The sequence below is a fragment of the Canis lupus genome, chromosome 3 (assembly GCF_048164855.1).
Source record: "Canis lupus baileyi chromosome 3, mCanLup2.hap1, whole genome shotgun sequence".
In the NCBI taxonomy this organism is placed as follows: domain Eukaryota; kingdom Metazoa; phylum Chordata; class Mammalia; order Carnivora; family Canidae; genus Canis; species Canis lupus.
In genome coordinates this window covers 56,674,848-56,696,354 of record NC_132840.1, presented here as the reverse complement: position 1 = coordinate 56,696,354, position 21,507 = coordinate 56,674,848, and the positions used below count along the sequence as shown (strand labels likewise).

General features: G+C 56.3%; 3 protein-coding genes and 1 long non-coding RNA gene across 14 annotated transcripts in view; 2 read left to right on the top strand and 2 right to left on the bottom strand.

Moving 5' to 3' along the window:
• Positions 1-169: 169 nt before the first annotated feature.
• FGF11 (fibroblast growth factor 11) lies at positions 170-7,108 on the top strand. Of its 2 annotated transcripts, none has more exons than XM_072821348.1 (5): positions 170-2,100; positions 3,747-3,857; positions 4,050-4,153; positions 4,504-4,618; positions 5,027-7,108. In XM_072821348.1, exons 1-5 carry the CDS (start codon positions 1,908-1,910, stop codon positions 5,095-5,097), a joined length of 594 nt encoding a protein of 197 aa, XP_072677449.1. In that variant the 5' UTR covers positions 170-1,907; the 3' UTR covers positions 5,098-7,108. The 2 variants fall into 2 exon arrangements, with proteins under 2 accessions (XP_072677449.1, XP_072677448.1); XM_072821347.1 differs by having other exon boundaries at positions 175-2,100; positions 4,420-4,618.
• Positions 5,619-9,474, bottom strand: LOC140630698 (uncharacterized). Its single transcript, XR_012028427.1, has 3 exons — positions 9,306-9,474; positions 8,888-9,046; positions 5,619-8,289 (listed from the first exon to the last, which is right to left on the bottom strand). It is a non-coding gene; the product is annotated as an uncharacterized lncRNA (long non-coding RNA).
• Positions 7,228-16,837, top strand: CHRNB1 (cholinergic receptor nicotinic beta 1 subunit). Of its 3 annotated transcripts, none has more exons than XM_072821339.1 (11): positions 7,228-7,362; positions 7,460-7,560; positions 8,149-8,193; positions 8,698-8,807; positions 8,894-9,002; positions 9,297-9,444; positions 9,964-10,173; positions 13,222-13,445; positions 13,940-14,121; positions 14,445-14,592; positions 14,730-15,560. In XM_072821339.1, the coding sequence occupies exons 1-11, from the start codon at positions 7,305-7,307 to the stop codon at positions 14,937-14,939; spliced, it is 1,545 nt and encodes a 514-aa protein (XP_072677440.1). In that variant the 5' UTR covers positions 7,228-7,304; the 3' UTR covers positions 14,940-15,560. The 3 variants fall into 3 exon arrangements, with proteins under 3 accessions (XP_072677440.1, XP_072677439.1, XP_072677441.1); XM_072821338.1 differs by having other exon boundaries at positions 7,460-7,599; XM_072821340.1 differs by having other exon boundaries at positions 7,229-7,362; positions 7,460-7,599; positions 14,866-16,837.
• Positions 16,439-21,507, bottom strand: part of ZBTB4 (zinc finger and BTB domain containing 4) — an 18,573-nt gene continuing 13,504 nt past the window's right edge. For all 8 annotated transcript variants that reach the window (XM_072821332.1, XM_072821336.1, XM_072821335.1 and 5 more), the window contains one exon: positions 16,439-21,023. In XM_072821332.1, coding sequence (XP_072677433.1) covers positions 19,073-21,023 — 1,951 coding nt within the window. In that variant the 3' untranslated portion in view covers positions 16,439-19,072. The remainder of the gene's footprint in view (positions 21,024-21,507) is intronic.

Here is a 21,507-nt window from a genome sequence, read left to right as displayed (position 1 = left end):
GCCCCGTTCCTGGCCTAGGTCGTCCCATTTCTGGCATCTCTACTCAGATCTGCTGCCAGCACACCTCCCAGCCCGGCGCATCCTCTGGCAACCATCTTCCCCAGTTTTTCTGGTCTTTTCTCTTAGGAGTCAATTGGGAAGGGGTGGGGGGGGGGTGTATATTTGCTGACAAGACGCAAAAGGAAGGTGTGGAGACCCGGGACTGATCAATTTGGCTCACGCAAAATCGGAGAGATTGAGGGCCGGATTGCGCCCAGGGCTGGCTCTCACCACCACCCTCGCCTACTCCGTTATTACCCCGTTTCCCTCATTCGTTTCTGCCCTCCCAAGCCGGGCAGGAGGGACCCTCTCTCCATTCTCCCAGCGTCCGCCATTCCATCTATCCGAAGCCCAACCTCCCCTCCCATCTAGGGCTCCGTTCAGTGGAGTCACCTCCTTGTCTCCTCCTCTGAACCCCCAAGACGGGCGGCCTTGCCTCGGCTCCGCCCGCCTCCGAGACCGTCCCCACTCCTGGCCTCCGAGGAACCCTGGGGTTCCGCCCGCCCGGCTGCACTCCCCTTTTCCCGGCGTCTCCGCCCCCTGCCCCGCCCCCAGGCCGGCTCTCGGAGGAGGGAGAGCTGCTGTCGCCGCCGCCGCCTCAGCTTCTCGCTGCCGCTGCCGCTGCCGCCGCTTGGTCCAGCCGCCCGGCCCAGTGCTCTGACTTCGCCGGACCCGGGCGCTCTGCGGAGACATCCTTCCTCCTTCCTGGGGGTCCGGGGCGCCTAGCCCGGCGTTGGGGGAAGCTCGGCTGGCGAGGGACAGGGAGGGAGGAGCCTGGAACAGAAGCCAGCGCCACCCGTCGCCGGATCAACGAGACAGGACAGGTCGAGGGGCGTCGGGGAAGGAAGAGGGGGTGCTCTAGGCTGTCCCGGGGAAGATGAGAAGCCCTGTCGCAGAAAGCTCTGATGCACTCTGACTCGTAGGGGGCCTGTTCACATTCGGGAACTGGTAATAACGTGGGTGCACTCCTCTGGGAGGGGGCGTGGGATCTAAACAGCACCAGCTGTCCCCGAGGAAATTAAGGGGCAATCAGAAAAAAAAAAAAAAAAAAACGGATGCTCCCTATTTCGAGGTGACAGAGGCCCTCCAGACAACCACTTGGTGTATCCACTGGGAAGGGTGGATTTGGAGGTGATTTCAAAAGGAGTGGAGGGTAACAAGGTGAGGAAAGGGGATCAGCAGCTGTACCATGTGCCACTAGAAATGGGGGTGACTTGGTGAAAACAAGGTATTGTCCAGAGACAGGGCCCAGGAACCCCTAGTCGCTGAACGGGGACAGCCTGGGTTTTCCCAGACATAGTTTTGGGGGACTTAACTGGAAAAAAAGTGGAGGATCCTTTCCATTTAGAGGGTGGCAAAGGCACGAAGGTTGGGTCCCTCCCTCACACTGACAGTGCCCCAGTAGGGATGGGGTTGAGCTAATATATTCAAAGCTAAGGACTTGAACCCTTTAGATTATAGAAGTGGATTTTGGCAGTGCAGGTCCCCAAAATAGGGTGGAAAGATGGCTGGGGGTAGTGGAACCACATCTTGGGAATTTTGAGGGTCTTCACGTTGGCCTAAGGGATCTGGGGACGGGTAAGGAAAGAACAGGAGAGGGAGTAGTTTTCGGTAGGGGCCAAAAGTCGAGGGTGGGGTCGACAGAGATTTACAGGCTGCTGGGTAGAGTGGAGCTAGAACGGGGCCCAAGGGTGGGAGCCAGCAGCTGGAGGGTGGGGAGGCCTGGGGCTTATCCTCGGGTCCTGTGGGTGAGGCGGTGAGTTGGGACCTCAGCGTCAAGAGCATGCCCTGGTGAGCGGGCTTCTCTTTGAGGAGCCCAGCGCGCTCCGGGCGCCTGCCAGTTTGGGGGTTTCTCCTCCCGGGGCGCCATGGCGGCTCTGGCCAGTAGCCTGATCCGGCAGAAGCGGGAGGTCCGCGAGCCGGGGGGCAGCCGGCCGGTGTCGGCGCAGCGGCGCGTGTGTCCCCGCGGCACCAAGTCCCTTTGCCAGAAGCAGCTCCTCATCCTGCTGTCCAAGGTGCGACTGTGCGGGGGGCGGCCCGCGCGGCCGGACCGCGGCCCTGGTGAGTGTCTGGAGCGGGGTCCCCGGGCCTGGGGTCTCTCCGCCTGGGAGGTTGAGGCCAGGGACTCCGAAGGATGGGGCCCGACTGAGGGGGTGGTCCCCGAAAGTCAAGGAGGGTGGGCCGGGACCACACAGTATCTGCCACACCGTGCCTCAGTTTCCCTTCTCTTTTGCCCATAACCCCGAGTCTCCTTGCTGTCGAAGACAAGGGGAAAGCTTTGAGGGGCTAGGTCCGGGCTCCCGAGCCTCGCGGCCCCGGGTCGCCCCCCCCATCCGACGCAGGAGTCCCCACCCCCACCGTCCGCTGCCTACGTGCCGGCTCTCGCGATTCTTTCAAAGCCGAGCGGAGGGGCCTGGGGGTTCCGGACGCCTGGGTCACCCCGAGGGTTTCTGCAGCTCCGGCAGCCCCGCCCCCGCCCCGGTTCTCCCGCTCCTCCACGCCTTGGCTCCGTTCCTGCTGGCCGTGCCCGCCTGGCTGGGCGCCAATCTCCCCAGCTCTCCCCCGGGTGTCCTTGCAGCCACCTCGCCAGCCCGCCCCTCCGAGCGCCCTCCTCGGTGACCTGCGCTCTAAGAGGGGAGCCGGCCATACCCCCAGAACCCACCCTCTCCCGGCGACTCCGAAACCCGCTCGCACACGCTCGGGGGACCCTCCGCCGCGAGGAACTCAGACCCAGCACGGGCCGAGAGACCCGCTCGGAGACTGGGGGGTCGTACCACCTGCGAGGGGGTACGAGGAAGTCGGCCGGGAGCCAGCGGCAGGGGAGGAGAGTTGTGAGGGTTGGCGCGTGGTCCCCGTCCAGGCACGGGCGGCGGGAGTCCCTCTGGCCCGGCTCCCGCCCGCGGCCGGCTCCCCGAGGGGTAGCCCCCTCGTGCCCTCCTCACCCCGCCGCAGGCCCTCCGAGGTGGTACGGTCCGCAGCCCACCTTCGGAGCGGGCCCCGGCCCCCACGTGACTCCGCCCGCCTCACTAGCTCCCCGGCCCCATTACCCCTCAGTGCAGCGGAGCGTCCCCCATCTCCGGCGGGTTACCTGGCTGCAGGGGAGGGGCCGAGCCTCGCGGAGGGCCGGGCCCCCGCGAGCCCGCAGACTGACAGACAGACAGACAGATGGGTCAGTGTCAGACAGGCCGGCACTGGGCCAAGGCAAGGCCCGCGCCAAGCGAGCGGCAGCCGCAGCAGCAGGTGCTGAGTCAGCGTCGGGCCCGCTCCCATCCCCACTTCTGAGGGGGCGCCCCCCGCCCCTCCGCCCCAGTCACTAGCCCCCTGTCCCTTCTCCGGTCCTGCCCACTTCCCTCCATCCTCTGCTTCCCGGTGGCTCTCTCCCCTTCCTCTCCCCTCCTTTCCCCTCCCCCACTTCTGGTGGAGCTGTGGAGTAGGAATTAAGCCATTTAAATAAATTTCAATAAATTAAACTGAAAGCTGAGGGTTAGAGGAAGCGGCAAGGACCCACACCCGGGCTTCCTCCGGAGGCAGAGAGAGGTGGAGGAGAGCCTGCTTAGAGAGTCAGAGAGCTGGGGGCCTGGGACCCTTGGCTTCCCCTCCCATTCTCCCTTCTTTCCTTCCTCTGATCCCGCCAAGTGTAGGAATGTTTCTGGGTAACAGAGATGTCATATTCAAAGATGAATCTCTCTCTCTCTCTCTCTCTCCAGAGCCTCAGCTCAAAGGCATTGTCACCAAACTGTTCTGCCGCCAGGGCTTCTACCTCCAGGCAAATCCTGACGGAAGCATCCAGGGCACCCCAGAGGACACCAGCTCCTTTAGTGAGAGGGGAACCCTGCTGCTGGGTGGGAAGGGACACAGAGTGGGGCTAGGAAGGGGCCGTCCTGTTCCCTCTTCAGGTGCTGTTTTCTCTGGCTCTTTGCCCCCTAAGGGAAGCCTTAGAACTGGGCTGTGGGGAGCCAGGCTGGGGGTCTGAGGCCCCAGGGCTTGACGCCGCCTCTCTCCACCCCCAGCCCACTTCAACTTGATCCCCGTGGGGCTCCGTGTGGTCACCATCCAGAGTGCCAAGCTGGGTCACTACATGGCCATGAATGCAGAGGGGCTTCTCTATAGCTCGGTGAGACGATGAAGCTGAGTGGCCTGGGGTTTGCTCCACCACCACCACCCTGATCTGGTTTCTAACCCTCCATGGGGTAGGGGGGGGTGACCACACTCTCCCCCATGCTCCCTTTCTCCTAGTTTCTGCGTGGCGTGAGAAGTGGGCCCTCCCAGCCCAAAATGTATGGATTCTGTCCTGGCTCATTCTTCCCAGGGCTCCCTTCTGTCCAGTGATGTGTCTTTTTGTCTCTCTGTGTGTGCCTCTCTGGGTCTTTGTCTCCCCAGCCACATTTCACAGCTGAGTGTCGCTTTAAGGAATGCGTCTTTGAGAATTACTATGTCCTGTACGCCTCTGCTCTCTATCGCCAGCGCCGCTCTGGCCGGGCCTGGTACCTGGGCCTGGACAAGGAGGGCCGAGTCATGAAGGGAAATCGAGTCAAGAAGACCAAGGCCGCCGCCCACTTCGTGCCCAAGCTCCTGGAGGGTGAGTATGGACTCCAGAGAAGGTGGGCCACATGGGAGGGTGCTGACCTAGATGTGGTCATTGAGCAGACACACAAGTCAGAGGCCACAGGCGTTAACAGAGGACACCTGTTGATCCTTTCCTGGTTCACAAGCGCGAAGCTTGTGTGTATGTTCACGCTGCTGTATATGTTCATACCTTGTCACAACCTTGGTATATTGCTTGCCTTATGGTGGGGGGGGGAATACCTGTTATGACAAGTCAAGCTAAGAAGACTTTGGCCTTTGAGGGTTTGGGGAGCCCTCCTCCTGTGGGTTGAGGTTCGCAGAGGATGGGGGGAGGAGAAGGGCTCCCTTTCTGAGCCTCTGATTCCTTCTCGATCTCTCTGTGCCTAATTCTCCTTCCTGCTCCTCTCTCTTCCCTTTACAGTGGCCATGTACCGGGAGCCTTCTCTCCACAGTGTCCCTGAGACCTCACCTCCCAGTCCCCCTGCCCCCTAAAATGTAGTCTGTGGACTGGAGGCTCCCTGCACTTGCACTGAGCTAGCCACCACCACAGCCTGTCTCCCAGCCCTGCTCCCAGCCCTGCCACCACCACCCATGCCCTGAGCAGCCAGGCCCCAGCAGATGTTCTATCCTGCAGGAGCCAAGGGGCTGGCTGTGACTCCTCGCCTCTTCCAGGCTTCAGCTCCTGGGATTTCAGAGAGGGGGATGTCTGAAAATGGTCCTGGCCAATCACTTCTTTCCTTCCACACTCACAGCCCCACCCCCAAAAGCCTTTTCCTGAGAAGGCGCTGGGGGGTTCCCAAACTGACAGAAAGAACCAGGACACAAACACTCCCCACCCTGGGCTCAGCGCATCCCGGGAGCACTATGCCCTTTTCATTGCCACTGAGCCATAGATTTATAGCCCTACAGGAGCTCAGGATTAATTTCCTTTTTGCCCCACTCCACCTTCTGCCTTGTTCTGGAGAGATTCTGGAACACCAGGCATCCTAGCCAGGGCCCTTTTTGCACTAAGGCTCTGTGCTGGCATGCTGGCATGCTGCCAGGCTCTGCTCTGGATCCATCAGGCTTCTGTCCTTGACCCAGCTGGACCCCCGGTTTCCAAGTAGAGAGAGGCTGGATTTGAGCCCTGTCCAGCTGCTGGCCTTGGCCTGAACTAGGACCAGTCTCAGATCACCACAGTTTTAACTTTCTTATCCCAAAGACCCCCAATTCTAGAGCACAGTGTTCTAGACACATACAGAGCCATACTTCCTTCTGAATCAGCTCTAGGACATAGACCCCGACTCTCAGCCCTTCCCTCCAGGATGGAACCTGGGCTTCTATAGCCATATCAATGCCCATATAGAGGAGATCCCTGGGTGGCTCAGCGGTTTTGCGCCTGCCTTTGGCCCAGGGCGCGATCCTGGAGTCCTGGGATCGAGTCCCACGTCGGGCTCCTGGCATGGAGCCTGCTTCTCCCTCTGCCCCCCTCTCTCTCTCTCTCTATGTCTATCATAAATAAATAAAAATAAATCTTTAAAAAAATGCCCATATAGAGTGAGCTCCAGACCCACCCTCCTACCTTCTCTAGTAATACCTGTGAAAGATGAGCTCTGGAAAGAACCTAGTTCTGATTCATGGGGAGCTTTGTTGATGAATCAAGAAACACCTCTTGTTTTTCCTAGATTTTCTAAAAACTCGAGTCTTCCTATAGAATGCTAACCTTATTTTTACACGTAATTTCTAGCTCCTCCAGCTCAGCTGGGGTCCTGCCAGGGAAACGGAGTCTGAAGGAGGGCAGAGGAGTCCGGGAAGAAATCCTTGGCTCATAGTAGAGAAGCTGGGATGGCCAAGGGGCCCAAACCACGGCATGTTTTGGCTGTGCCGGGGTTGTAGGGACATGGACACTTAGCTACCTCCACAGGAATACCTTCTGGGTCCCTTCTAAAGCTGAGGTCTTTAAGGTAATGGATCTCAAATGAAAAGAACAAACAGGGCACAGCCTTGACACCCCCCCCCGTGCAGAGACCCCAGTTCAGCAATAAGTTTAACCCCTCTCCTGTAGAAGTCAGGCCAAGGAGGGTGAGGAGCCCCCTCTTGGGCTCCAGACCTCATATATCCCCAGAGCTTCTAACTGAATAGAATTTGCTTTACCTTACAGCTATAACCTGAGCTAAGTTTTAGGTACCCAAAAGGGGCCTGACTAGATTTTTCTGAACAGCATGGAGAGCTAGGGGCAGGCCTGAAAAAGATCAGGAACCCACCAGTCAACTAGGAGGGAGACTGAGTGGCTTCGAGACCTGGGCAGGGTAGACAGGAGACCATAAAGGGAAGGGCTCAGGCTCCGAGGCAAGTCACTTTTCCTCAGGCTCTTTCTATTTCTGGCTTGTTGCAAGAGGGGTGCCTACTCCCCTCACCCACACAGACCCCTTAGGCCCCACCCCCTCTCCTGGCTTCGCTCCCAGGGGACGATGGGGTCTCCACTCCATGCTCTCTCCATTAAAGATGATTTATACAACTCAAATGTTGTCTGTCATCTATGGGTGGCGGGCATTGGCAGTTGCTTGGGGCGGGACCAAGTCCTAGGGGTGGGGCGGGGAGGATGGGCTGGCGGCTGCCCCCCAACAACAGGTGCACATTCCTGGGCGCCTCGTCACTTCCCCCCCCCCCCCCGCGTTGGTGAATCGAGCGAACTCACTGAGCAACCAACCGGCCGAGCTATGACCGCAGGGGCGCTGCTGCTGCTGCTGGGGGCGTTGGGGGTGCCACTCGCCCCGGGTACGTCTGAGCCTCTCGGGGCGGGCGGCGGGGGGGCAGTGACGGGCAGGGGTCGTGGCCGGTTACGGTGGCTTTACTGGTTGCTCTTCTCCTCCAGGCGCCCGCGGCACGGAGGTGGAGGGCCGGCTCCGCGAGAAGCTTTTCTTGGGCTACGACAGCTCGGTGCGGCCGGCGCGGGAGGTGGGGGATAGCGTGGGGGTCAGTGTCGGCCTCAGCCTGGCGCAACTCATCAGCCTGGTGAGGGCGCGCGCGGGGGTTGAGCTCGGGCCCTAGGACCGGCGGGGGGCGTGGCGGGGGCGTGGCTGGGTCTGGGGCGGAGCCAGGCCGGGAGATGGACGGGCAGTTGGCAGACCCCATTGGGTGGACGTCGGACCAATGGACGAGCCGTGGGCGTGGCTTCTGGACCGGCTGCGGGTGGAACCGGGGCTGCCGCCCTGGACTGGCTGGGGGGCGGGTCCCGGGTCGGGGTCGCAGGCTGGGGCGGAGCTTGCGGCCGCATCGGGTCGGGAAATAACGGCGGGCGGAGATGCAGGGTTGGGTGATTTACGGGCTGTGGGTGGGGCCCGGGGGGCGGCCTGGTAGTTGGATTGGCTGGCGGTGTAGACCGCCGGAAGTTTCTGAGATAGAGGTGGGGCTTACACCATGCAGCATCCAGGAGGCGGGGCTTGTAGCCAAGAAAGGGGGACTCAGAAAAAGAGGGATTTCCAGTGAGAGCTTGACCCGCGGAGCCCCTTCATTTCTTTCTAGTCACATCCCCTCTACTCTTTTTAAACTTTTCCCTTCTAGAACGAGAAGGATGAGGAGATGAGCACAAAGGTGTACTTAGACCTGGTATGCAGACCCCCGCGGGGTGGGAAAGGGCGTCCCGCTGCCTTTACAATTTCCTCCAATGTCCGCCTCAGTAAGAGTATTTTCTTGCACCAGGACCTCGGAAAATATAAGAGAGACAGAAACTTCAGGAAACAATACCTATCTTTACTATGAGAGTTGCATCCCATGCTTTTCTTATTCTACTTTAACACTTTTGGGGGGCCACTAATTTGACCCACTAAAGGGTCACGAACTGCAGTTTGAAAAACACCGTTTTCGTGGCTAACTAGTGCACCCTCCTCGTTTTTAGACCCAAAATTTGGGGCCCAGCTCGAGGGAAGGGGAAATTAGCTGATGGGATCCCAACGAGTAAACGTGCAGCCGTAATCAGAACTCCGACTTCCAGAACCACAGCCCAAGCCTGCCGGCTCCCCTCTTTTGTACTCCCTCCCCAGCTCCCTCTGGACATCCCACGTCCCCTTCCAGGCTCAATCCTGGACAGCCCCTCAGCCTCTGCTTCCACAGGAGTGGACTGACTACAGGCTGAGCTGGGACCCTGCAGAGTACGAGGGTATCGATTCACTCCGCATAACGGCTGGATCCGTGTGGCTTCCAGACGTGGTGCTCCTGAACAAGTAGGGTCCTCCGCGAGACTGAGGGAGTGGGCGGGGTCTCCAGGGGGAGGGTCCGGGTCCAGGCCGAGCCCATTCCTCACCCGCAGCAACGACGGCAATTTCGACGTTGCTCTGGACTTGAACGTCGTGGTGTCCTCAGACGGCTCCGTGCGCTGGCAGCCTCCAGGCCTCTACCGTAGCAGCTGCAGCATCCAGGTGCCCCGGGGACTCCCCCTGGGAACCCTGCCTCTCCTGAAACACTGACTCCGCAAAAACCCCATAAGCCTCCCATCGCTCCCGCCCTCCTGATTTTGCATGATTTCATCTTCTCTGTCCACTGTCACTGACATGCAGTGTTTCTCAGCGACCCCGTTTCCATTGCCCGTGGGCTCCCCTAATAACCTTCCAATTCCTCTGACCCTACTTCTCTGTTACCTGCCTACTGACCTCCCAAAGCCCCCAGCCGTGAACAGCTCTCTGGCAGCTCTGGTGACTCCCCCCTCCATCCAGGTCACCTACTTCCCCTTCGACTGGCAGAACTGCACCATGGTGTTCAGCTCCTACAGCTATGACAGCTCAGAGGTCAGCCTGCACACGGGCTTGGGTCCTGACAGGCAGGAGCTGCAGGAAGTGCACATTCATGAAGGGACCTTCATTGGTGAGTGGCTGTGGCTCCCACGTCCATGGGCTTTATGATGTCAGTTTCTAACAGGCTGACAAATATCCTCCTTCAGCAATGCCCAGGACAACCCTGTGGGGTGGGCAAGATGAGTGAGAATCTACATTTTGCAGATATGGAAATGGAGATGTGGGGTGCTTGGGTGGCTCAGCGGTTGGGCGGCTGCCTTCAGTTCAGGGCGTGACCCCGGGGTCCCAGGATCGAGTCCCTCATTGGGTTCCCCTCAGGGAGCCTGCTTCTCCCTCTGCCTGTGTCTCTGCTTCTCTGTGTGTGTCTCTTGTGAATAAATCAATAACATCTTAAAAAGGGAAAAAGAAATGGAGACTCGTTCAAGTTCACCAGAGATGGGCTACCCAGCCCAGTGTCCACAGGCTAATGCCTCATCACATCAGCCCCTCGGGTCAAGGATGTGCCAGAACAAAGCCAGATCTGGCAGCAGTAAGGACAGGTTTCACATGTGCATCCCTGACTTCCCTCCTCCCCTCTGCTTCCTCGCAGAGAATGGCCAGTGGGAAATTATCCACAAGCCTTCCCGGCTAGTGCAGCCTCCGGTGGATCCTAGGCGGGGCGGGGAAGGACAGCGGCAAGAAGTCACCTTCTACCTCATCATCCGCAGGAAGCCTCTCTTCTACCTGGTCAACGTCATTGCCCCTTGCATCCTCATCACCCTCCTGGCCATCTTCGTCTTCTACCTGCCACCAGATGCAGGTAAGGGAGGGAGAGGCCCCCAGCCCTGCCTTTTCACCGCTTGTACAGCTTCTTCCTCTCCACCCTGAATCCAGGCAAGGGTTTTGGCCAACGCCATCAAGGGTGGTTTGAAGGTCATCCTGCCCAGGTTTTCCCTTCTATCAGGGTCTCCTCCTAGGATCCAGGTTTCCCCTCCCACCTCAGGCTGGGCCTCCCCTCTACTGCCCTCTTCTCTCCATCCCGGGAGCTCCTGAACTCTTCCCTTCAGAATCCTAAGATCTCATCCTTGGGACCAACAAACTCCTGGAGTTAGAACAACCCTCCTTTTCCCCATTCCTGGTAGCCTCCCCACCCGCCTCCCCCATTTTTTCAGCCACCTGCTAGTCCCTTGGCCTCTTATCTTCCTTGGAAATAATAGCAACATTTTTCCAGGAGGCAGCATAATGTAGTCACAGAGTAACCTTGGGCAAATTCCTTCGTATGAGTCCCTACTTAATAGGATTATTTTGAGGATTAATTGAGTTTCTTAGAACTACACCTGGTACCAAGTAAGTTCTATATAAGTGTTGGTATTAGTTTTATTATGTGTGAGCACTTGCGGTAAGTAGTACAATTAGCATGTTACATGCATTAACTCCTTTATTTCCTTTTTTAAGATTTATTTATTTATTTTAGAGCTGAGGGGAGGGAAGGGCAGAGGGAGAGAGAGACTCTCAAGCAGACTCTGCGTTGAGCACAGAGCCAGAAGCAGGGCTTGATCTCATGACCCAGAGACTGCGACCCCAGCCAAAACCAAGAGTCAGACCCTCAACTGACTGCACCACCCAGGCGCCCCTATGTTAACTCAATTGTGATCTTTACAATAACTCTGTGAGGTGAGTACTGAATTGTCTTCCCACTTTAGAGAGGAGGACAAAGAGGCTGAAAGAGTTTAAGTCATTTGCCCCATGTTAGTTAGAGACAGGTAGTGTCGCCTTTCCAACCCTGGTTGGTGCCAGTCTGATTCAGAGACTGAAATCCTTAACTCTGGTATTTAAAGCTTGCTTTCCTCCTCTCTGGCACCAAGTTCTCTGTCTAGGGAAGGAAAGTGATCCAGCTCTAGAACACACTTCCAAATGTAACTTCTCCTTGCTCCCAGAGCTGGGCAAATCTTGGAACCCAATATTATAGGACTTAAGTAGAGCAGAGCATAAAAGTTTTTTTTTTTTTTTTTATTTCAATACCTTCCTTGAAGTTTGTGGTGCCTGTTGTATGCCACAGGAATAATCAGCCACCTGGCATATCCATATATACCTTGTTTCATTTTTAGATCCTTCAGATTGCTATTTGGTTCCTAAAAAAAGCTTCAAGGTTGGTCTATTCATTCATGCAATGATGTTTGTTTAGCATCTGTAATGGGCTAGGCCCTGGGATACATCAGTGAGTCAAAGAGACAAAAATCCTGGCCTTGTAGAGTTCATATTCCAGCGGGGAGACAGTCAATAAACAAATATATCTAGTTGATAGTATGTTAGAAGAGGACAAGTCCTAAGGAGGAAAATAAAGCAAGAAAAGTGGTTATAGAGAATTAGAATGGGGGTAAGGGTTACAATTTAAAATAGAAGTCAGGGGGTGCCTGGGTGGCTGAGTTGGTTTAGCGTCCAACTTTTTTTTTTTTTTTTTAGCGTCCAACTCTTGATTTCAGTTCAGTCGTGATCCCAGGGTTGTGCGATCCATGACCAGCGGGGAGCCTGCTTAAGATTCTCTCTCTTTCCCTCTACCACTGCCCCTTCCCTCTCATTAATTAATTAATTAATTAATTAATTAATTAAAATAGAATAGTCAGGGGCATCTGGCTGGTTCAGTCCATAGAGCATGTGACTCTCGTTCTAGGGGTTGTAAGTTGAACTCCCATGTTAAGTGTAGAGATTACATAAAAATAAAATCTTAAAAAAAAGTGGTCAGTGAATGCCTCAATAAAAAGAAAATATTTGATCAATATTTGAACAAAGAGGACACCTGGGTGGCTCAGTCTGTTGAGCATCTGCTTTTGGCTCTGGTCGTGATCTCAGGGTCCTGGGTTTGGGGGAGCCTGCTTCTCTCTCTCCCTCTGCTCCTCCCCCCTACTCATGCTTTCTCTCTCTCTCTCAAATAAATAAACAAACAAACAAATAACAAAATATTTAAAATATATATCATATATTTGAATAAAGAATTGAAGGGAGCATTGGCAGTTGCTTGGGATGGGACCAAGTGAACGACCCTGGCAGGCAGAAATCTGGGGGAATAATGTACCAGCTGGAGTTAACAGTGCATGCACTCACTGAGGGGGACCTTCACTGACCCTCAAGGGGGAGTGAGCCTCACATACTCAGGAAATAGCCAGGATAACTGAGTGATATAAGCAAGAGGAAAACAGTAGGAGATCAAGTCAGACAGATAATGGGGAAAGCCTTGTCAACCACACTGAGGACTTTGGCTTTTATGCTAAAGAACGTGAGAGGCCACTCCAAGGTTTTGAGAAGAGAAGTGATATGATCTAATTTACATTTTAGCAGGATCTATCTGGCTGCTCTGTTGAGAACAGTCAGCAGGAGGAAATATTATTAAGGCCTCCACTTTGCTTCATCCTAACTCAGAGCTGAGGTGATGGCTGTTTGTATGAATATATTTTGAAGATAGAGCCAGTAGGGTTTGCTATGGATTGGATATGGGATGAGAGAGACAGAGAGAGGAGTGGAGAATGACTAACAGGATTTTGGCCTGAGTTCCAGGAAAGATGGATTTCTCATTCATGAAATGGGGGAGACAGTGGGAAGGGTTGGTGATCAGGGGATTAGGTTTGGGATGTGTTAATTTGAGATGTCTACTGGCTGTCCAAGCAGAGAGTTTAGATCAGCAGGTGGCTATAAATCTGGAGTTTAGGAGAACAAATCTGGGCTGGAGGTTTAATTGTAGGAATCATCTGCATGCAGTTGGCCCTTCCAGAAGCCTGTCCTTGAGTGGGCTGGAAACACGGTCACTGATTGTGCCACGAAAATTGCCTTCTGGCAAAGTCTAATGTTTCCGCCTTCTTCTCTGCCCTGCAAGGAGAAAAGATGGGGCTCTCCATCTTTGCCCTGCTCACCCTCACTGTGTTCCTGTTGCTGCTGGCAGACAAAGTTCCTGAGACCTCCCTGTCTGTCCCCATCATTATCAAGTACCTCATGTTTACCATGATCCTCGTCACTTTCTCCGTCATCCTGAGCGTTGTGGTCCTCAACCTGCACCATCGCTCACCCCACACCCACCAAATGCCCACTTGGGTCCGCCAGGTAAGATGTCCTCCTCCAATCCATGTTAATCCTCCGTCCTAGCATTTGTCTTTTTGCGCAGGTGTGGCTCCTGCAACCTGCCTACCAACTTCATAGACCTGAGGGAGAACTACAACTCCTGGTAGAGTGTTCAAGTGTTAAGGCCTGTTGGGTGTTGAAACGTTGCACAGTTAATTTTACCCCCCTGACATTTGTCATGCCACAGATCCCATATTTTCTTCGTCCATACTGCCCATTCTGGGCTGCAGGGAAACATTCTCAGGGTCAGGTTCTATCAGGGTGGAAGCCTTCGGGACTCCCCCCCCGCCCCCGGGCCAGGACGCCTCCCAGGCCACTCAGGAGCTCTTGATGTGATGTGTGGTTGCACTTCCTTGTCTGGGTAGCTGGGAGGGACGCGCGCACGCAGGCGCGGGGATAGGACCGGTGGGCTGCTTCCCTTCCCGTCGGAAAGCATGAGAGCCCCCCCCCCGCCAACACGCCTTTCTACTCAGCAGATCTTCATCCACAAACTCCCTCTATACCTGGGTCTGAAGAGGCCCAAACCTGAGAGAGACCTGATGCCAGAGCCACCTCCCGTAGCCCTCAGGGATTCTCCAGGAAGTGGCTGGGGTCGGGGAACAGATGAATATTTCATCCGGAAGCCACTGAACGATTTTCTCTTCCCCAAACCCAACAGGTAGTACCCACTCCTCCCAGTCGCCTACGAGGAAAGGAGAGAGGGAACTACAGTTCCCAGAAGCCTGTGCAGAGGCAGGCGGCTTAGGGTCCCGGAAGATGCCCTTGAGCATCACGGGAATCGTAGTATCCCTTCCGCCGCCAACTTTGCTGAAAGGCGGACAGTGGAACGTGTTGAGATGGGAGGAATTGCGGAAGGCAGGAGAGATCGCCGCCGGCGGGGAGAGCCTAAAGGGCCTTCTTACGTTCTGAAAACTAATGAGTGTCGGAGGAGGGAGTCGGAACGGAGCCCAGAGCGTGGCCAAACTGTCCCGCCTCTTCCAGATTCCAGCCTGAATTGTCTGCCCCGGACCTGCGGCGACTTGTCGATGGTCCAAACCCGGCTGTGGGCCTGCCTCCCGAGCTACGGGAGGTCGTTTCCTCGATTAGCTACATCGCTCGGCAGCTGCAGGAACAGGAGGACCACGACGCGGTAAGTCCCATGAGGGCTGAGCGGGGCGGGCCCGGCGGGACCGTGGCCCCGCCCCCATCGCCCAATCTTGCTTCTGATTGGAAGCTTGCCTCTTTGGTCCCGCCCCTGTCTTCCGACTGGTTCCTCACTCCGTCCAGCGGCCGCAGTTTCGTTTTCCTCGACCCAGCGGCCCGCCCCTGCGTCCGATCCGTAGGAGGACGAGGGCAAGGGTACAGGGCAGGCCTTCCCCTGGGGGTCTGGAGCTCAAAAAGAGTTTACGCTGCCTACCCCCAGCTGAAAGAAGACTGGCAATTTGTGGCCATGGTAGTGGATCGCCTTTTCCTGTGGACCTTCATCATCTTCACTAGCGTTGGGACCCTCGTCATCTTCCTGGACGCCTCCTATCACTTGCCCCCTGCGGACCCTTTTCCTTGAGGACAGAGGGCCAAGAGCCAGGACCTCGCAGCTCCACTTGGAATCCAGTCCTCTCACACCATTGCCTTGGTGGGGAGAGCGCCCAAGTGGGACGGGGCGGGCGGAAGCCGTGGCCCCTCCAGAAATGCACTGTTTTCTGGTTTCTTGTAGAAGTTTCTTTGGAGAGTAACACTAGGTTGCCGGTAGAATGGAACAAAGATCAAGAAGTAGACTGTACGCCCTACCTATGAGGGCAGGAACTGTGTTTTGTTCACTGTAATATCCCCAGCGCCTAGCACGGGTCCTGACCCATAGGATAGCAGGTGCTTAACATTTGTTGAGTGATTAGGGAATTTTTTCTTTTCTTTCTTTCTGGGAAGGAAATGCACCAATGAATAGTGCCTGTGTTTGCATGTTGGGACTAGTGGTCATTCTCTTTGTTTTTACCTTCTTGTAACATATTGTTTTCGGATAAGTGTTATCCATAGGATTTTTTTGAAAAGTTATTTCTAAAAGGATGCATTTGTAATGAGAGCTCACTTTAAAAAAAAAAAAAGCAAAAAACAACCTTCAAATTCCAGCTTTGGTGCTCAAACTTTGTATAAGGTACTGAACCACTCTCAGCCTAAGATTCCACCATTGTAAAATGAGGCTAATAATAGTATCTGCCCCCTAGTCTGAGGATCATATGAGAAGATGGGAACAAAAGCAGTACAGGGTATACATCAGAGGTTGTAAGCTGGTGTGCGTGTTTGGCCTGTGTTGTTGGCCTGCACAATTTTTAGTGTGTTAGCCACTTTAAAAATTTGGATATTGAGCAGAGAAATTTGGATTTCTGGCTTCTCTGGGGAAAAGAAAAAATTTTTTAAACTATGTAACACCGGGCCTGATTACCCTGATGAGTGGCGGCCCACGCTGTCAAGGTATTTGTACCAGAATTTCTCCAAGCCCCCACCCACCTGACCAGCTTTTCTCATTTTACTTGTCTGCCCCTCCATAACATTATACAGAATCAAGGGGAGGGGAGAGGGGGATGAGAAGTTGAAGACAATGAGAGGCTAGGAGTGGAGAAAGACAGGTGATTGTGTCTCATGACCATGGCTCATTTTGCACCTGTTTCTTTTCAATTTGGAGAGGGGGCTGCACCAGGTCTAAGGCGCAGGGGGACATGAGGCTCTTGGGCCCAGCAGGGTGTGTGAACTGGACTGAGTTAATGTTTCAGCCTGGAGGTCAGACCAAAGTCAGCTTGAGCTCTGGTGGCTGCAGCCATTACCATGAAGTACGCAGGGTTGCCAAGCCCTCACACCTCCTCAGCTGCTGGAAGCTGTGCCCTCGGAGGGATCATACAGCCACAGCCCCCAGGATCCCTGGGGGACAAGGGAAGCGTGTCCCTGTCCAGCCGACCCACCAGCCACGCAAAGAAGTGCACTTGGCATCCCACTGCAGAGCACAGTTTGTTTGTCTTGTTGGTTTATTGGCCTAGAGAGTTGGACACACACACAAATGCGGAGATAAATATTGGTCAGTTTCTCTAAATCTGGGTCCTCACTACGTATAGAGCTACAGTCTGTAGAATTCTAACCCTTGCGTGCTGTGGCACAGAACCAGTGGCCTTTCCACTCCACCATCACCCTTCTCCCCAGGGAACATGGGCAAGGAGGGCACAAACTGACAAGACTTGAGTAATTTTCAAAAAGACGAAATGGCAAAATCCCAAATTTCCAACATCTGAAATTCACAATATTCACGTTCCCCAGCTTTGGATACATATGTTTTAATCTCCAATTTGCCACAATCTCGTTTGTTGCCCAGAACCACCAAATTCTGGAAACTACCTTCCTAAAACAGGTTTCCCCGAGAAAAATAAATGTCTGCAATCTCAGTTCTCCCCAAATGTCCATGGTTTTGGAATTTTGACCTGTTCTGAAATTCAAATGCCCCGGTCCATCCTCAACTCCTTCTGTTCCCTGTGCCTTTCTGCCTCAGAGGAGTGCAGGTTAAGGATATAGGGGAGCTGTCATCACATCTGCCCCCTGCCTCCAAGGCTTCTGTCTCTTGTGGTTCCGCCGTGTGCGTGCGTGTGTGTGTGTGTGTGTGTATGTGTGTATATATATATATGTGTGTGTGTGTATATATATATATAAAATTTGTGTGTAGATATATATATGTATTCTTTATTATGTTTTTTTTCGCAGTTTTTCTAAAGTGCCAGAAACAAGATTTGTGGGAATTTTTTAGTGATTTTTTTTTTTTTGCATTTTTCCCGTTTTAAGCTTTTTACCCCCTTAAAAATTGGAACTTGGTACATTCAGTAGGAAACTCTTCACTCGGACTGTGGCCAAGACCAAGAAAAGTGCAAAGAGACAGAGGAGGAGTAAAGGAGTGACCCCTCCGTGGTTAACATTCAGGAGCCTGTCAAAACCCTCCCCCTTCCTGTAGACGAGGAGGGTAAGAGGAGGCAGGAGGATGCTCCTGGTCCTTCCCCCCCAAGCTCACCTCCCTCCAAAAGCCATGATCTTGCCCTTTCAGCCGCATGAGAGGGCAGCCATCTCGGCCCCGGAAAACAGTAGCTGGGATAAAGCTCCCATCTAAATAGTGGCAGCCTTTCCCCTTTTTAAACTGCACTCCTCTAATTCCCATTTATCAGATTTGCTCCCCCAAACTGGCTCTCCCCTTGTGAGCTGTTTTTTTTTTGGGGGGGAGGGCAGGAAGTGGGTGGGATAGGAAATATTCATCCAATCACAGAGTGGGGATGCCCGGTCGTCAAAGAGAAGTAGGAGCAAACATTTCTTCAACTCCCCCACTGGAAGGAAACATACGGACCCCTGACCAGGGTTAACTAGTGCAAATTAGGGATTAGGGACTGTTGATGGTCCCTGCACCCCATCCCTAGGCTGGGATCTTTGGGTGTGGGGAACTGAGTCAAAGATGGGGTGTAAGGTGCTATTCTGGAGGAAAAGTTGGTGGGGATACCCCAAAGCCCACCAAGGGAGTAGGATGGTTCCCCAAAAACCACCTGGAGTGAACGGTGAGGGAAGCGACACTGGGGAAGACGGAGGTAAAGGTAAGGATGGGAGGTCATGTGCAAATTGGGCTTACCCACCCATCCAACCCCCATCACTTTTCTGGCTATTTGGTCTAGTCTGGGAGAAACCATCAGGAAAAAACGGAGAATTAGATTCCCTTCCCCATTCCATATGGAGGTTCTCCATCCTGGCCCCCAAATCTGATTCAGCCCAGAAGAGGCCATAGGTAGAGGCAGGAAGAGGTGCAGTCTATTCACCCCTTTGCCTTGGAAGAATCTGGGGCTCACTGGATTTGGGGGTCAAGACAGGGCCAAGATTAGTGCTGCCCTGGGCTGGGAAAGTGCTCAGCCATGGAACAGATGGGTAGCCCTCCCCTCAACACCTCCTTGACCTGGATTGGAAGAGGCCATCTCCAGAGTCCAGGAGAATGAGGAGGAATATGGAAGATCCAAAGGCATGAAAGCCAAGGAAGGCATGGCATCTCGACGTGAAGGAAAGAGGGACACAGAAACCCACTTCTGGGGAGAATGGAAACCGAAGCCATGCTCCCAGGTGGGCAGGTGTCAGGTATCACAATGGTCTGGTCCAGGCCCTGGGCCATGAAGAATGGAATGTGCTAGGAAGCATCTAGGCAGGGGCTTAGAGAAAGCTTCAGAATGAGGGGAGATCACTAGGTGAAAGAGATGGTTTCCCCTCGGGGTTTACGAATCAGGAGGGTGGGTTAGACATTCAGAGCTGGTGGGGGCCGTGAGTAGAGATTCATATAAGTATATTGCTCAGTTGCCCCGAGGGCTAGAGAAGGGATGAGAGCTGGCCCTGCGCCTCGTGGAGGCCATTCCCTGGAGGAGAACTGAGAGGGGAACCGCCCAAGATCCCTTCCCAGGAGATGGGAAAAACTATAATCTCACACAAAGCAGCCTGACCCCTGAGCTCCAGGGGCCCCCAGGTCCCTGCACAAGAGTGTGGAGGGGCTCCCAAGGGGGCAGGGAAGCCAGGGAGCTGGTAGTGGCAGGGGGTTCAGGGAGGGTGGCATCTGGTGAAGGGGGAGGTGGGCCCAGAGCTCACCCCACATCTCCCTTCTGGGTTCTCTCCAGCCCTGCCCTTTCCCCTTCTCCCTTAGGGGGTACTGGCGGGGGGAGAGTGGGGGGAGGCGGGGTTGGGGGCGTAGGGGGCGCTGCTTGAGGATTGACTGCGTAGCCGAAGACCCCCGGAAGGAAGGGAAGGGCCCCGCCACCCTTCTCATCAGGTAGGACCATATTAAGGGCCACCGGGAGGGCGGCCAAATTGCTGAAGTTGTAAGGGTAGGCAGCCAGGAGCTGGGGGCCGTAGACGAGCGGGTAGGGCTCCGGGTAGAAGGTGACTTTGGCAGCCCCCATCCCCTCCACGCGGTCCCCCTCCCCGGCGCCCACCGGCCCCTCGCCACCCGCCTTCCCCCTCCCACCGCCGGACTCACGGCCGCTCCCGATCAGAGCCAGCGGAAATTCCTGCACCGGCGGGTATGCGTAGGCGCCCCCCGCCGCCACCAGCGGGGGCTCCTCGCCCCCCGAGATGACGGGGTCCTGCAGGGAGGCGGTCTCGGAGGCCCCGTCGGCGGCCGCACTCCCGCCACCCGCCTCCCCGCTGGACGAGGAGACCTGCATCTCCTGAGGAGCCTCCTCCTTAACATCCCCGGCCCTCGTGCCGGCGCCGCCCTTGGAGTAGGCGATGACGGGCGTGGGCGCGCCCCCGGGCCGCTCGGCCGCGTGCCTCTGCGCGTGGCGGCTCAGCGCGGCCGCCGTCTTGCACACCTTGGCGCAGTGCGGGCAGGCGAAGCGGTTGGAGGACCGCCGGCCGCCGCGGGCGCCGTGCGAGCCGCCGCCGTGCGCCTCCTGGTGCTTGCGCAGCTTCCGCAGGGTGGCGAAGGTCTGGGCGCAGTCCTCGCAGCGGTGCCTCCGCTCGGCCCGGCCGCGGCCCGCGGGCCCCTCGGCGGCCGCCGGCTCCTCCCAGCCCCTGCGCTCGGGCTTCTGTCTCCAGCGCGGCGGCCGGCGGCCCCGGGACAGCGCGCCAACCCCGCTGCCGCCCGCGCCCGCTGCCGCCTTGCGCTTGGGCTTGTACGAGTAGTAGGGCCGCCAGAGCTGGTCCTCCCCGCCAGCCCGCGACGCCTCGTCGTCCTCGTCGTCGTCGTCGTCGTCGTCGTCGTCCTCTTCATCGTCGTCGTCCTCCTCGCTCTCCACCTCCTCTCCGCTCAGCTCCCCCGGGCGCAGGTCAGTCTCTGAGATGCGGCGCTTGACAATGGCCTCCTCTCCAATCCGCACGGTGATCTGACATAGTGGAGGTGGAGCCTGTAGCTGAGAGGGGCCCCGGCCAGGCCCCGCAGGGGGACCCCCACCCCCGCCAATCCCGCCGGCTGGCTTGGCCGTGTAGGTCAGAGTCCTTCCAGCCCGTGGGTTGCGGCCCTTGGCCTCCTCCGTGGCTGTGGCCGGGCCTGCGGCTGTGGCCGGGCTGCCCGCCGTGGCCGGGCTGGTTGGTGTGGCTGCAGGCTGAGGGGGAGGAGGTGGGTACTCACGTTTTTTGGGGGGCCTCGGGGGAGCAGTGTAAGTGATGACCGAGGCGGCTTGGGCTCCCCCTGTGTTGGCCGGCCCACCCCCTGCTCCACCACTGCTACTGCCCCCGTGAACAATGACAGAGGGAGCCGGGTGGGCAAAAGCGATTACAGAGGGTGGGGGGCCGGGCTGGGGGGCGGGTGGGGGTCCCGGCGGTGGGCTGGCAGGCATTGCTACAGGGGCCGGTGTGTTGAGGCTTGGAGAAAGGGGAGCCTCAGGGGCTCCCTGGCTGTAGGTCTTATAGGGCCGCTTGGCTGCCCGCATGGGGAGCAGGCGGTACAGCTTGAGGGTATTGAGCTTGGGCTTGTAGCCTCCATTGGGTGTCTTCTCACTGGCTAAGAGGCCCGGGCTAATGCCATGGAAGGCTCGCTGGTGGGTCTTCAGGTTATAATAAGTGACAAAGGTCTCCCAGCAGAAGATGCACTGGTACCTGGGCCAGGACAGCAGGGAACAAGGCGGGGACAGAGATACTTGAGTCAGGGGCCCTGGAGCCAGGGCCTCAGCTTCCCATGTCCTCCGCTCACACCTATGACTCCCCCAGCCGTTCGTTCACCCTCCTTTCATGCTGCTTGTCCCATCCTGCCAGCCAGAGATACCAGTGCTAGCTCAGTGCCCCCCACCAGCTGTGAGACGCTAGGCCCCAGCTGGTCCATCTGCAAACCAGGGAGTAACCACACACCTTGCCTAACTCACGAAGCCGCCTTTCGGGGCTCTGGGGACGGATCTGGGAAATGGTTTACGAGCAAGGGCATGTTGCAGAAATACATGTTCCAACTACCCAGTGGGCATGCCTGTGTTCCCCCACTGTCTTTTCCTAGCGGGGCAACTTCCTCGCTGGCCTTGGCCCTCCCCATGGCACCAGGCCCCATCTGGGCACCCAGGGGTGCTTGGGGAAGGGAACCGAGGCTGGAGGG